This window comes from Phocoena sinus, chromosome 1 (assembly GCF_008692025.1).
Source record: "Phocoena sinus isolate mPhoSin1 chromosome 1, mPhoSin1.pri, whole genome shotgun sequence".
NCBI classification, from domain to species: Eukaryota; Metazoa; Chordata; class Mammalia; order Artiodactyla; family Phocoenidae; genus Phocoena; species Phocoena sinus.
The window spans coordinates 46,425,219-46,440,244 of record NC_045763.1 but is presented as its reverse complement, the minus strand read 5'-3'; the positions used below and the strand labels follow the sequence as shown (position 1 = coordinate 46,440,244).

Below are 15,026 nucleotides of genomic sequence, written 5' to 3'. Positions count from 1 at the left end.
CTCCTGTCATCAGATTACATGCTTTACGTACTGGAGACTGAGCATACGGTCCCGTTGTCCTGCGGGGCCGATTCCAACATGCACCGGGCTCTCACTTCCTCTACCTCCAAAGACCTCGCCTCCACTTCCTCTCAGCCACTCACTCCCACCGCTATGCTCCTGACCCTGTCGCTACCTGTAGTTCTATCTCCTCTAGAATCTCAATTCCAAACACCCTACCTTCTGATCACCACATTCCCTTTTCCCAGCTCACCCCCAACTCCCGCATCCTTCACGGACACCTGCTGTTGACGGCCCCCTTCTCACCTCTGGCTGTCACTCACCTCCTCCCGTGTCTCAGCTCTGCACACCTGAGGCTTCCGGGTCCAGCCTTCTATCTGCTCGCACCTGCGACTCCCTTGCCCCACTCTTCATTGTAATCACAGGCCAAAACCCAATCCTGCTTAGACCCCGCTGCCCACCAACTGCGCTCCCACACCCAGGTGGCTGAGCACACAGCAAGAGGAAAGCATTCAACATACATGCTTTCTGGTTTCACTTCATTATCAACCACAAACCTCCAGTGGGCCCTTAAGACTGTCCTACAAACCCACATGTTTTCTGAGCCATCACTCTTACCAACTCATTTATTTTAGTTTTTGTTTTAATTAAAAATATAACACCTCTACTTTGCAGGTAATATTCTAAGCATGTTATGAATACCAATTCATTTGATTTTCAAAATATTCTGTGAGGGGGCTTCCCTAGTGGTGAAGTGGTTGAGAGTCCGCCTGCCGATGCAGGGGACATGGGTTCGTGCCCCGGTCCAGGAAGATCCCACATGCCATGGAGCGGCTGGGCCCGTGAGCCATGGCTGCTGAGCCTGCACGTCCGGAGCCTGTGCTCCGCAATGGGAGATGCCACAATAGTGAGAGGCCCGCGTACCGAAAAATATATATATATATATAGACAGGAGTCCGGTCATAAATATGTAGTCCTGGAGCCCATTTGTCTCTTGCTTCAGGAAATGTAAACAGGGGGTTGGGAATGAATGTCCGGCCTGGAGCCCATCTTCTTCTCACCCCAGGAAGTGTGAACAGGAGGCTAGTTGTAAATGTCTAGCCTGGAGCCCATCCATCTCCTGCCTCAGTCTGAGGCCCATCATGTCTGTCCTTCTAAGAGGTCTCTGCTTCTACCCTTGCTGGCTGAAATCTCTTTCCCACCCAAATGTCAGGTCAGACCATGTCACTCCTCTGCTCAGAACCCTGGAATGGTTCCCGGCCCTATCAGAGTAAAAGCTAAGACTTAAAATGGCCTACAAAGCCCTAGATAACTTGCCCATGCTACCCACCCAATCACCCCTCTGAGATAATCTCCTGCCACATCTCCCCTCACCCCCTCCACCCCAGCCACCCTGGCTCTATGCTCTTCTGGGAATACACAGCCACCCCCAGGCCTTTGCCTCTGCTCTTCCTTCCACCTGGAAAGTTCTTCCTCCAGATATCTGCATGGCTCCCTCCCTTACCTTCTTCAATTCTTTGTCCAAAGGTCAGCTTCACAACGAGGCCACCTCTGGTGTGACATCTGAAACTGCAGAACCCCCTCCCCCAGGTGTTGCCTGTCCTCCCTTCCCATTTACTTTTCTCCGTAGTACTCGTCACCATCTATCATACTGGACACATCATTTATTACTCTTGTCTCTTGTCTGTCTTCCTCCCCTAGAACTCGAGCTCCCACAGGCTGGGGGCTTTGTTTTGTTCATTGTGGTATCTCCAGGGACTAGAACTGGTTGGCCCTCAATTCATGTTTGGGAATGGAGGGATGGCTATTGGCTCCAGAGGAGAGGGAGGCCGGAGAGGAGGCATAGGTAGGAAAGCTCCTGGGGTCAGGCTAAGGTTGCCAACACCTTTCAGAGGCCAACAGGGAGCCTCCCAGGGAGTTGTGCAGGGGGGTGACACAGGTCGGATTTTAATTTTACACTGATTCTCTGGTTCTGAGATCAGGTTGGAAGAAACAAGAGGAGATGGTGGAAGTGAAGGGCAGTTGCCAGACTCTAGCAGAAACCTAGGGAGGGAAAGATTAAAATGAACCGTTTTTAAAGAGTAATTCGTTGCTGAGGGGATGGAGGGCAAGGGAATTTCTGACTGGGAATTTTCCAACTGATTTGAGGTGGCGAGCTCCAGGGTGCAGGGTGACCGGTCAACGCAGAGGGAAACAGGGCAAAGGAGGGGCCCAGGGAAAGCGTGGGAGAGGCCTGAGCTCAGAGGGTCCCTGATGTCCCAGGCCTGGTGGCGGGCACCAGATGTGAGCTCTGAATGATGGATGAAGAAACCAGTCATCCACGCCCAGGAGGAAAGATACCAGGCAGCAAACCAGTGCCTACTGGGGGCTGGAGTGACAGACCCAGCCTCAGGGGGCTGCCCAGCCTGAGGCCTTCCCAGTTCACAGCAAGGCCACTGCGTCTCATAAGGACCCTTGGCTTGGCAGGGTTAGGGTTAGGGTTAGGGAGACTGGCTCCATGGCCCTGGCTTGGCCTCCAAGGAGCTGGTGACCTTGAGCAAATCACTGCCCCTCCTTGGTGGCTTTCAGCTGGGGTGCAGATGAGCTGACTTAGAGAGGAAACCAGAAAAGGCTTTTCCGGTCTTCCAGCCTTCCCTACCCCCTGCCCCTTCCAGCTCCCACTTGGCAAAGGTGGTGGTACCTCCAAATCACACCTGCAACTCATTAACTCACCTGCCTGGGGGAAATTCCTCAGTTTGGGGGTAGGAGGGAAACTGGGCTCTGCTTCCCAGCCTGGAACCCCATTAACCCCTTTGGAATTGCAGAGGGTCTGATAAATCCCCCGCATCTCCCCCAACCAAATCCCCATGGTTCACACAGGAAGCTGGTGTGTGTGTGTGTGTGTGTGTGTGTGTGTGTGTGTGTGTGTATGCACGCGCACGCACACGCACACATAGTTCAGGGTCACACAGAAAGGTCAGGGCTAAGGCAGCATTCAAACCTGCATCTCCATCATAGCAGTAAGTATAAAGCACACACAGGGGCGACGGGGAGGAAGGGAAGGGGTACAGGATGGGGATCCAGGATTTGGTGAAGGGGGAGGGAGAAGATCCACAAGACCCACAGGAAGATCCACGAGATCTGGCTCAGATGGCTGAGAGAGGGCCCAGAAACAATCGTGATAGCTGACATTTATTGATTCATTCTCTCAGTCCACAAATATCTACTGAGCATCTTCCACGGGCCAGGCTCCGTTTCTAGGCTTTAGGGATATAAATGTAAAGGAAAGAAACAAAAAAATCCCTGCTCTCAGAGCCCTTACTGGTGGGGAGAAACATACAACAAACAAACAAATTTTTAAAGGTAAAATATTAAATGATGACAGGTGTTATTTAAAAAGTAAAGCAGGGGCTTCCCTGGTGGCGCAGTGGTTGAGAGGACGCCTGCCGATGCAGGGGACACGGGTTCGTGCCCCGGTCCGGGAGGATCCCACATGCCGCGGAGCGGCTGGGCCTGTGAGCCATGGCCGCTGAGCCTGCGCGTCCGGAGCCTGTGCTCCGCAACGGGAGAGGCCACAACAGTGAGAGGCCCGCGTACCGCAACAAAACACACACAAAAAAAAGTAAAGCAGGAAAGAGGCTGGGAGTGCAGGGGGCTGGGTGAGACAACAGTTTAACAGAGTGATCCAGGACGGTGTGTTGAAGAGAGGGACAAAGATGCAAGGGGCATGAGGAGTGAGCCTGGGGAAGAGCTTCTGGAGAGAAAACACAGGAGCAAAGGCCCACAGGGGAACCAACAGCAGCAGAGAGCAAGGGGCGGGACCCAGACCCGCCCTCATTAGGGCTTTCATTACTCAGAGTGAGCTGGGAACCACTCAGGGTTTTGAGCCCAGGAGGGATGTTATGGATCTGGGTTTGATCAGGCTCATTCCACCTGCTGAGCTTTGAAGAGACTTCAGGGGACCCTGGCAGAAGCAGGGCGTTGGGAAAGGCAGCTACTGAGCTGGTCCAGGCCTAAGTGGGAGGACCCGGGGCCTGGAGTCCAACCAGGCCTGAATGAAAATACCTTTATTTACATGAAAAAACCTTTATTCTCTGTGATTTTTACCTCTCTGAGGCTCAGTTTCCATACCTGTTAAGTGGGGCCACCACCTGCAGCAGAGAGGCCTTGAGGATGTGAAACAACAGCAGAGAGCCTGGCCCAGTAAATGGTAGGCCCTCAGGGAATAGTGTCCCTACACAGCTGACTGAGCCCCAGGACTTTGAACTCCTGCTGGCTGAGCGCCCCTGGGAAGGTTACTTAGCCTCTCTGGGCTGGTTTTCTCATCTGTGAATGGGATATGACATTGTGAAAGCAGACCCTTCTGCCTATCTGGAATATAAGAAGAGGTATCGAGCTCCCTGTCACAGGAGGTAGAGAAGCAGAGGCACCTGGTGGAGGGGGTTACCTTTACTAACAAAATCTAACAATCACTGCATACTTAAGAGACAGCAGCCTCTGTGCTAAGAAGTCTGCATTTATTGTTTGATGCATTAGCACTGAGCCTGCAGGGTCAGTGTGATCTCATAATGTCAACTGTTATCTCATTTAATCCTCAAAACTCAGCTCTCTAAGGTAGGGGCTGGTGCCTTTGTAATTCCCAATTCCCATTTTACAGATGAGGAAACTGAGGCAGAGAGAGGTAAAGTCACTTGTCCAAGGTCACTCACCAGCGGGTACCTGGTGGAACCGAGGCACAGGTGGTCTGAATTCAGAGTCCATGTTCTTTTGGTTATAAACTCAGTGTGTTCCCTTGGGCCAGTCCTGGCTGTGCCTCTGGGCCTCAATTTTCTCATCGGCACAAGAACATTTCCCAGCTGACAGCCAGTACTAACTGTCAGCCACGTGAGTGTGCTATCTTGGGCGTGCCGGCCCAGCTGGGCCCTGAAGACTACAGCCCCACCAGTGTCACGTGGGGCAGAACCACCCAGCTGGGCCCAGGTGACCCACAGAATCATGAGAGAGAATGAAATGGATTTATTTCAAGCCATTTGTTACACAGCAATAGAAAAATAAAACAGCATTCAGCAACACTGAGTGCCTGCTGTGTACCAGGCACTGTACTAGAGGCTAGAAGAAGCCCATCATTTGCTTCTGGCTTCCAGGCCTGCTAGAAGCCTTTAACTTCCTCCCCTGCAATCTGAACCGGGCCTGGTCAGGAGCACGCAGCCCCAGGTGTTGTCTCTCCAGAGAAGCCACCGTCAGCGAGGATGAGGCTCTCGTAGCTGGGCGGAGGCAAGGGGGGCTGGGCCCCAAGCAGGGCATCACCCGAGGCACTGCGCTCCGGGTCTTCCTCCACGGGGTATGCAGGTGGTGTCAGGGGCCCCTCAGCCAGTTGGCAGTGCACGACCTCCTCATAAGTGGGGATGGCAACCACCTCTGGGGTCCTACAGGGACAGAAGAGAGGCTGTGAGCAGGGGGTGGGGCAAAACCCTACTGCATGCCAGGAAGAGAGCGAGGAAGGCTGTAGGCTCCCCAGGGCCCCATAGACACAGCTGAAGCTTGACATCAGCCGGCCCCTGCCAACCTCACCTCCCCCAACTGCACCCTCCCTGTGCTATAGTTAGTTCTCCATACAGTTGGTTCCCCACATGGGCTCACCACACCCTCTGTCTCCTCAGTTCTCTCGACAGGGAAAGTCCTTCCCACCTCCCTCACCCCTTCCCTGCTGGTCAATCCCCACTTGTCCGTTGAGTCTCCTCCGGGGAGCTCTCCTGACCTCCCCTAGCAAATCTCCCACTCCCTCCTCTGGGTCCCCACAGTCCTCTCTCTTCTGTCACTCTTGACCCCAGCTGGTTATCCCCTAGGGCAGGGACTGACTTTGGGTGTCCAGGGAATTGATGCTTGGGGATGTTTGTTGAAAGACTGAGTGATGATCAATGGGGAGAAAGACTTCCAGCTTACTGTAATCATCTCCCTTACAAAATCTGGAGTTGTGGATGCCCAGGGCAGGATGCGAGACCTCAATTCCCCTGCCCATCTGGATGCTTGAGGCCCTGATATGATAAGTCCACCAAGTGATTACCTCTACTTGCATACCTCCAGAGATGGAGATCTCACTATCTACCCAGTCAACCCTATCTATCTCTAAAGAGCTTGGCTTTCCTGTGACTTTCCCCCACCTCCCCCAAATGAACCACCCTGGAGGGACTTGAGGTACAGACCAGATCCTCTGAGGCTCCTCTGACCAGGCTCTGCCCCCTAGATTCCAAGAACAGGTCACTTGCATCCCAGCCACAACAATGCTGACGGGAATGAGGCTGGCCCTCGGTCCTCCCAGGGCCCTGGGGGGGGTCATCTCTGGGAAGTCAGGGCCCCTTCCCCTCCCAGGACCTTGCGGGTGGGAGGGTCACTGATCCTCTGTCTGGACTGCTTCTGCTTTGGGAAGATACTGCCAGATATGGAGGTTGACTAGGTGACCTCGGAGGTCCCCTCCCACCCCAAGTGGCTCGAGGGCTGGCTATGAGTCAGCACTGGCTGGTCAGCCACATTCCCGGTGGGAGATCATGAGTCAGTAACTCTATTAACCTAGGCCCCAGTTTCGCCATCTGTAAATGGGGACAATAAGGGCATCTACCTCACAGGACCGTATGAAGATTACATGAGGTAATACAGGGACACTTAGCACATGCTCCATAAATGGGAGCTGGTAACAAAATCTCAAAGGTCTCCACGAGGCAGGGGTGTAGGTAACAAAAGTTATCACAGATCTGCTGCTAGCAGGAGCCACACAGGCTCAGAGAGGCTGTCACTTGCCCAAGGCCATCAGTTTGGAGCCAGCAGCAAATTAGTTCAATCTACACCAGCCTGTCTAGACAGGGGAAGACCGATGGCAGGAGGCTGGCCAGAGGACAGACAGGTGGTGGAGGGGTCTTCGCTCCAGTGGTGATGGGGCAGCTGTGCCAGGAATTTGCTGCCCCTCAGGTGAGCACCCATCACCCCCGTGGACATGGCCCTTCTATGGGCAACGTATCTTCTCAGCCCACGCCCACCACAGCCCTAAGAGCAGCCCACTGGGGCCACGTGACCAAGGTCATGGAGCAGGCTGTTGTGCCAGTCTGATGGAGGGCACCAGCCAAGAGCCCAAGCTGGGCTCCCCTTCCAGTGCTTTTGCAAACTTCTCTCACAGACCCTCCTCCTCAGAGGCCCAGGAGCCCTGCAGCTGAGAAATCAGATAAGGGGTCTCACCCGCCTCTGACTCCCAGCATCCCTTGAGGTGAGGGCAGGCAAAGAATATTGCTCCTGGAGGTAGGCAAACTAGGTTCAATTGCTGTGTGACCTAGGCTATGTTCACAGTCTCTCTGAGCCTTTCTCCTCATCTATAAAATGAGGATAACAATTCCCATTTTGTAGATTCAGGGAGAGGGAAAAATGGAAAATGCTTTGACAACGCTCAGGAAAATATGGGTGATTAGGCTTCCAGAACCCCACATCTCCTGCCCTGCTCACCTCCCAGCCATGGCCCTGCTGCTCCCTACTTCTCCAAGCCCCAGAGACATGAGTCAGGTTTTGGGTATGCCTGGGGCCGCTCCAGCAGGCAACAGCTGGCAGAGCAGGGCACAGGTGGCAGGTGAGATCAGACCACAGCAGGAAGTTTGCTTCGAGGGCAGAGGTGCAGTATCCCTCATGCCACCTCACCTAGCCAGCTGGGCCCACCCGGCCCCAGGTTGCCAGAGTCATGGTCCAGCAGGCTGGAAACTTGGGGAACATGAAGTTCAGGGTGACCATATTGCACACTTCAGGGGCAGGCCCATTTGTGGTGTATTCTGGATGTGGCCCCCTGCAGCAGTGTGGGGCGGGCTGGCCACTGTGGTCCCCATGCACAGGAAGCTCCACCGAGGCTGGGGCTCACCCCACTCTCTGGAGCCTGGTGGGGACGTGAGATCTGAGCCTGGCACCAGCTCTTCCATTATTCAGCTGAGTCAAGCAAACACAGTAGGGAAAGGGGACAGGGACCAGGGATGAAACGCTGTATGCCCAACACTCAAGCTCTCTAATCTTATTTCACTTTCATGACAAGCCTGGGGGTAGCAGCCCTCAGCCATTGCACAGGTGAGTGGAGGCCGCACTCCAATGAAGCGGCAAAGCCCCAGCTCTGCCTGCTTGCAAAACCCACGCCAACTCCACCCATCACAGCTCCCCCAACCCTGAGCCCTAATCTCTCCACACCTCAGCTTTCTCATCTGCAAAATGGATCTAATCCTTACACTGCCTCATAAGCAGTGAGGCTTAAATCAGGAGGCATGAGAGTACATCATAAAATGAAAGTGCGGGAAGAACAGCAAACTTTGCAGTGAATACACCTCCCCATCTATCATCTCATCTGAGCCTAACAGCAATCCTAGGGAAAATTCCAGGATTGACAGGGGAAGAACTAGACATGGTTCAGAGAGTCCAAGTAACAGGCTCAAGAATACAGAGCTTAGAAAAGAAAGAGCAGACACTGAAAGCCTCGTGTCTGACTAGACCCACGCTTTTTCTGCTGTACTTACTGAGGCGTCGGCGGGACGGGGGGGGGTGTCCCAGGAGGCTTCCCATCCAGGCACCTCATTTAGGGCTCACACTTAAGATGGGAGCCCCTGAGAGGAGGGGTTTTGTCTGTTTCATCCACTGCTGCATTGTCAGCGCTCTGCATAGTTAGGTACTCAGTAAATGTTGGTGAAATGCAGGAAAGAATAAGTAGATGAATAAATGAGGAAACTGAGGCCCCAAGAGAGAAATGGACCTGCCCAAGTCATCAGCCTAGAAGGTCTTTCTCTCTAACGTAGAGTTACCTGCAGAGAGCAAGGACCCTGGGGGCAGGGACAGCTGAGTGGCCTCCCCATGGGGCCCAGATGCTGGGTTCTCAGCAGGAGGGCCAGGGTGGCTTAGCCCCAGGGACAAGAAAGAGCCATCAGCAGAAGCAGCCTCTCCAACATCCAGCCACCCCAGCTCTGAATCTAAGACCTGGTCTCTGAACCTGATGGGCCATGAGCACCCCACAGCCTCCTGGGTAGGCTCCACCCTGGCCCGGCTGGGAATGAAGGCCAAGTGGCCCCACCTGACAGATGCAGCTATGTCCTGGACCCTGTTGGGTCAACACGGCTGTGTCTACAGACAACACCTACCTTCTGTGCTCAGGCCAGGCTGGGCGGGGAGGGACAGGCTCCAGTCCAGAGAATCCCGAGGCCTGGTCTGGTTCCAACTGACCATTAACCGACTGTGTGACCAGGTAGGTCACTGGTCTCTCTGAGACCCAGGTTTTCTCAACTGAGAAGAGTCCCCAAGGCCCTGCCCTTCCCTCTAATAGTCAAATTAGGGCCTGACCATTGGAATAAGGGGCTTCTGTTGAATACTTTATTGTCTGTGACCTCAAGGAGTCACAGGCCAGTAGCAGGGACTAATCTGTTACTTTCTTTAACTCAGAATGCATTTTTCCCTCTAACCAAGGGAAGAAGGGTGCCCAGGTCCGAGGCCAGTTGCCAAATATATGGCTTAACCCTTAGTACATGCAAATCCAGTGCTTACAGAGTGGTGTGGGGGAATGCACACTTCACAGCCAGCAGGCTCTGCTACTTTCTAGCTGTATAACCCTCACCCTCTTTTTCTGTAAAAGACAACAGTAATTCTTACCTTGCAGGTAGGTTAGACTGGGGAAGATGTATGCAGGCCCCTGATATGCCTGCCCAGCTGATACTTGGTGAATGAGTAAGTACATAAGAGCATGTAAGATACATGCATTCTCAATAGGGCAAAAATTGGTTCTTGGACTCCTGCTGATACTGTGTTTACATATAAAGCACAAATATACATACAGACCAAATATGTAGTATATCTGTGGTATTAACATTTCATGGGGGAAGATGAAGAAAAAAATGCCTAAAAAGTCTCCTTAGAGGGAATGATAATGAAAAAAAAGATGAGAAATACTGTCCAAATGCAAGGTTTTGTCTCCATTCCCCACCTCACCCCTGGGCCTTTGCACACGCTCTTCTGCCTGCCTAAAACACTTCTCTCCACCTTATCTACTTGAGGAAAAGTTGACATTTGTTGTGCACCTACTGTGCGCCAGGCTCTGGGCTGAGTTCTTCATATACATCATCTCATTTAAGTACTATACAGGCATTTGCTATTATTGTATGCTGAGCTCTGCTGCCACCTCCTCCAAGAAGCCTTCCTGGATTTCTCCATGTCCCCACAGAACCACGTCTGTCCTCTTTCACAGCTTTAACTACTCTGATTTGTCAAAGTCTGCCTCTGTCGAGGGACTTTAAACTCTTCCAGGAGTGCTGATCAGCCTCCAAGACCCCAGGGCATAGGCAACGTCTGGTCCGGAGGAGAAACCCCATGAAAGTTTGCTGAGCAAATGCATGATGATGTGACAGTGCCCCACCTGTGGCCTCCACCCAGCCCTGCTGACCTGCAGCTCTCCTTCTCCAAGGGCTCCACAGTGAGGTAGTACAGGTCTCTGGAGAGGTGATATGAGTCCCATCGAGGCGGCCCCTTGGTGCTGGCCTTGACAGACAGCAGCAGCAGGCCACCTGCAACCGCAGCAGAAGAAGCTGACCGACCTGAACAGGGGACCGGGGGCCTCAGGCTCAGGGCGTCCTGTGGGCAGAGCCGGCTGGCTGGCTCTTCTTCTGCATCTTCTTCACTCCACCAGGCGAAGCAGAGTGTCCCGGCCACCAGAACCACCATGCCGGTGACCGTCACGCAGTAGCACAGGGTGGAGGCCACACGGCCGCTGTCACACGTCTGGACACCGAGAAGGAGAGAGAAGAGGAAACGGGCCCCGTGAGAGGCCTGTTGGGTACCAGAGACTGGATTTTAGTCCTCCTGCCTGAGGTCACTGTGCAAACTCAGAGGGGTCATTTGACTTCTCTGTGCCTTAGTTTCCTCATCTGTGAAATGGAGATGATGCTCCCAACTTTGCAGGGCTGTTCTGAAGGCCACAAATAATGTGTCTCAAGTTCCTAGCACCACACCTGGGACCTGGTAGAAGCTCAGTTAAGTGTGGCTGGGTTCACTCCAGGACTCCCCCCGGACTCAGAGGCCTCACCAGCCTGGTGTGCATGAGACTCCCCACTGCAGGCTGGGAGGGAGAAGAGTGAACGCTGCGGGGTCCGCCAGGCCTGCCAGGAGAGAGCCTTGCTGGTTACGCCTTGCCTCACTTCACCTTCGTCACAGTCTCGAAAGGTCAATGCTCTTTTCCTCCATTTGACAGAGGAAGACATTGAAACTGGGGGTGGGTAAAGGAGCTAGTGGGAAAGGGGCACTGAGAAGCCTGAAGTTGAAATTCATGACACAAAGCAAACCTTTGTGCAAAAAGATGTTCACCATGGCCTTATTTTTAATGGTTGTAATTTGGAAAGAGCCTAAGTGTCCAACTATAGGGAAAGGGTGAGTAAACCACGGCATAAACTCTAGATGGAATATTCATGACTCATTTTTTTAAAAGCTCAACACAAATGTTTAACAACGGGGTAAATGCTTATGATATCTGACCTGTTTCAACTTAGTTTGCCAAATTATGTGCACAGTGTTATCTCAATGAGGCAAAGACAAAATGCCCAGGGGAAAAAAAATAACTGGGAGGAACCCTGGCTCCAGATTATGCAGACAGGAAGGGGCTGTCCCCAAAGCCAACCTCTAGGCTGCTGTACATACTGTTCCCTCTCCCTGGTAACTTGTGTCCTCCCCTCCCAGCTCAGCTTGGCCCTCACCTGAGAAGCCTTGGCTGGGGACACTTCAAACTTGGAGTCCCCTGGGCTTTCTTGGACCAAGCTTTTATCCTGCCTGTTTGGTTTCTCCTTTGCTTACTGTCCTTCCCACACAGGAAGCTTCCTGGGGGCAGGGTCTGTATAGGCCCTGTTCACTGCTATAACCCCCAGTGCCTAGCACATAGTAGCTGCTCTATAAACATTTGTTGAAGAAATTCTCCTAAATGAGAAACAGCGTTGCTGAATAAACCTTGTTGTGTGAAAAGCCCCTCTCGCAGTTGGGAGGGGCTGGGAGAGGGGAGGGAACACAAGATTCCAGCTGCTATACCGCCCAGCCTTGGAGCCTGGTTTTAGTCCCTACATTACAGCTCACCAGCCGTGTCCTGGAGTGAGCCTCTCAACTGCTCCGGGCCTGTCTCCTCACCTGTACAAAGGGCAGGCTCTCTAACAGGCTGCTAGCAGAACTTACAGAGGGCCCCTCTCCTCTTCCAAAAGTTGAGCCGGTGAAGGAGGGGGCTGGGGAACTCACAGACCTTAGGAAGACTTCAATCGTCAGCCTTACAAATGGGGACTTGCCCAGCCTAATGTGGTGCATCAAATGATGACCTGCTGTGCAGCCATTCAAAGGCAGTTCAAGATCTAGTAGGTGAGCCTTTAGATTTCAAAAGGGCATGTTCCCAGAGGTGTTTAAAAACGTGTGTGTATGCACGTGAGAGAGAAAGAGAGAATGTATACATGTAATGCTCAGAGGAGTGGACCCCAATCTTTCTGAGCCTCCAGGCCACCAGAAGCATTTAGAAAAATGCCACTTGTAAATTACCTCCAATTCTCTTCCTGTGAATTTGTCTATGGGGCAAGGCCTCCTGTCTCCAGCTCAAGGCATTTTCTGGGGAAGAGAAAAAGAACCTGACTACAGTCTTTCCAAAGTCAGACAGCGAGGAGAGGCTGTCAGAAGGAAAAGCTGGAGAAATCAGCTTGGGGGGAAAAAAAAAACACAGCAAATCTATAACGGGAACCCTTTGCCTGTATATAATGGCACTTGACAGTTCCGCTTCATACCTGGAATCTCATCCGACTCACCACAACTGAGGTGGATGGTCAGGGCAGGGAAAGAAATCCCTGTTTTGCAAATGAGGAGACTGAACCCAGAAAGGTGAGGGACTTTGCCCAAAGCCGTATACAGCTGTGTGTCTCAACCCTTGCAGAACTCACTCCTGAGTAAGGTAACTTACAATGCTTTTAAATTTCTAAAAAAGAAGTAGTTCCTCATTGTGGAGAAGAGGAGGAAACCACAGAAGAGAATAAAAATGCAAAATACAAATCATCATTAATGCTGCCCCACAGAGGTGAGCATGATCTGCAAGTGAATGCCTCCTTTCCAGCCCTCCCTTGGCCTGCATGGCTGATGATGGCGGCAGTAGATGTGTACTGGGCCTTTACAGGCGCTGGGAACCACATCCAGCACTTCACAGGTACCCGACATCTTAATCCTACAACAGCATTATGTCCTGAGGACACTGGAGCTTCGAGGGTGACAGCTTGTCCAAGGTCAGTGCCAAATTTGAACCGGGTCGAGTCTGAATCAAATCCCTGTGTGCATAGCTAGATCCATCTGTATTTTTCAGTATATAAAGTTGAGACCGTGCCGTGAATAGATGCGTTTGTAAATCTTCAGCACGGGCAGATCCCACCTTCTAAAATGCTCTGCCCTCCTTCCTGATTCAAATGCTCCCAGACCTCAGACAAGCCCCTGGAATTCCCCTTAGCATGTTCTCACTGGATGCTGTCATCTCCTTCTGTGTGAGTCTCCCTCCCTCCACGTGGATCCACGTGGGCAGGCAGAGCACGCAATGACCTACCACCCCCGGGAGATGGAAGGCGTCAACGTCCAGCTGGATGAAGGACAGCCTGTTCTGTTGTGAGGTGGTCTTCATTATTGTTACAGATCGGGGCTCTGATGGCTTATGGGAAGGGTGTCGTGCCCCAGATTCCCCTGGCCCATTTCAGAGACGTGGTCTTCAGGCAGTTTACTCACCCTTCACAGTAGTGTACCCTGGACCCTGGTGGGGGAGGAAGAAAGGGCTCCCTGCCCTGGAGGGCATAACCCCAGCCCCGGGCAGGGAGGAAACGTCTCTACGTTTCCTGAGTCCCACTCCCAATCTGGCACTCAGTCAGGCTGCCAGGCTGGCCCCCTCCTTCCAGCTCCCTCATATCCCCCCCACCCATACACCCAAACTCCTGGGGTCCCCTACACCTGCTGCTCCTGGGGAGCCCTCTGTCCCCATTCAGGGCCCTCATTTCACACCCCCCTTCAAGACCCATGCCAAATACACCTCCTCCCAGAAGCCTTTCTGCTGCTGCCACCCCACCCCCCACCAGCCAGAGTTATCACTGCCTCTGACTATAGCCACTCTGTTAGCTCTGTGACCTTCATCAGGCAACCCAACATCTCTGAGCTCAAATTCCACAACTTCCTGGGGAGCAAGTTGTGAAGATGAGGTGGCAAGATGGCAAACAGTGACACAGCTTGACAGAGAGGATGGACCCTGGCTCTGACACTGGGTAAGTTACCTAGATTCTCCATGCCTCAGTTCCCTCCTTTGTAAATGGGCACAGATAATATCGTACTATCCTGCTACCAACAGGGGAACTTTAGGTGCCAGTTTTCTGTAAAGAACTAAACCATCTGAACAAGAAGTGTTCCAAACCATCTTCGTGTAACCCCGGGTAAACTGAGGCTCTGAGCGCCATGGTCCAGGCCACCCAACAGTTAGAACACATTTAGGAGGAGACTTGGGTGAAACAGACTCTGCTCACCAAGTCACTGAGGTCAAGGTGAAGGGAAGGGGGCGGGGCGGGGGGGGGCTGGATTAGGAGGAGCCGAGATGCTCCTAAGGGCGGGGAGAGAAGGAAGCTTATACCCACCTTGCGCGCAGCCATCGCGCTGCAGGGTCAGGCGTGGTCCCGGAGCTGGGAGCCTGGCGAGCCGAGCGGAGTCACGTGAAGGCATGATGGTTGTCGCGCCCATGGGCAGAGCGAACCTGGGAAGGGCGGTCTCTCTGGTCTGCAGGGGGCGCCCGGCGTTAGGGGCGGCCCGGCGACCGTCCCCCAGCCCAGCTCTCCGAGCCCGCAGAAGCGCTACTGTCCGGCTCCGGGTCTGGTCCAGGGCATCTCGTCCGCCGCCGTGCGTCCCGTCCGATCGCCGCCCCGACCCGGTGGGAGCGGTGCAAAGCCCGCTTCACCGCGCAGGGTCTCGGCCACCGGGTGGGGGCGCCGAGGGGCGCGTGGAGTCCGGCTTCGCTGTCGACT

General features: G+C 53.3%; 1 protein-coding gene across 1 annotated transcript; it reads right to left on the bottom strand.

Moving 5' to 3' along the window:
• Positions 1-5,010: 5,010 nt before the first annotated feature.
• LOC116761375 (transmembrane protein 61-like) lies at positions 5,011-15,026 on the bottom strand. The gene is given in 5 exon segments (XM_032647284.1): positions 5,011-5,405; positions 10,418-10,542; positions 10,544-10,626; positions 10,629-10,752; positions 14,643-15,026. Coding segments are annotated over 5 exon segments (579 nt in total). The 5' UTR covers positions 14,658-15,026; the 3' UTR covers positions 5,011-5,173.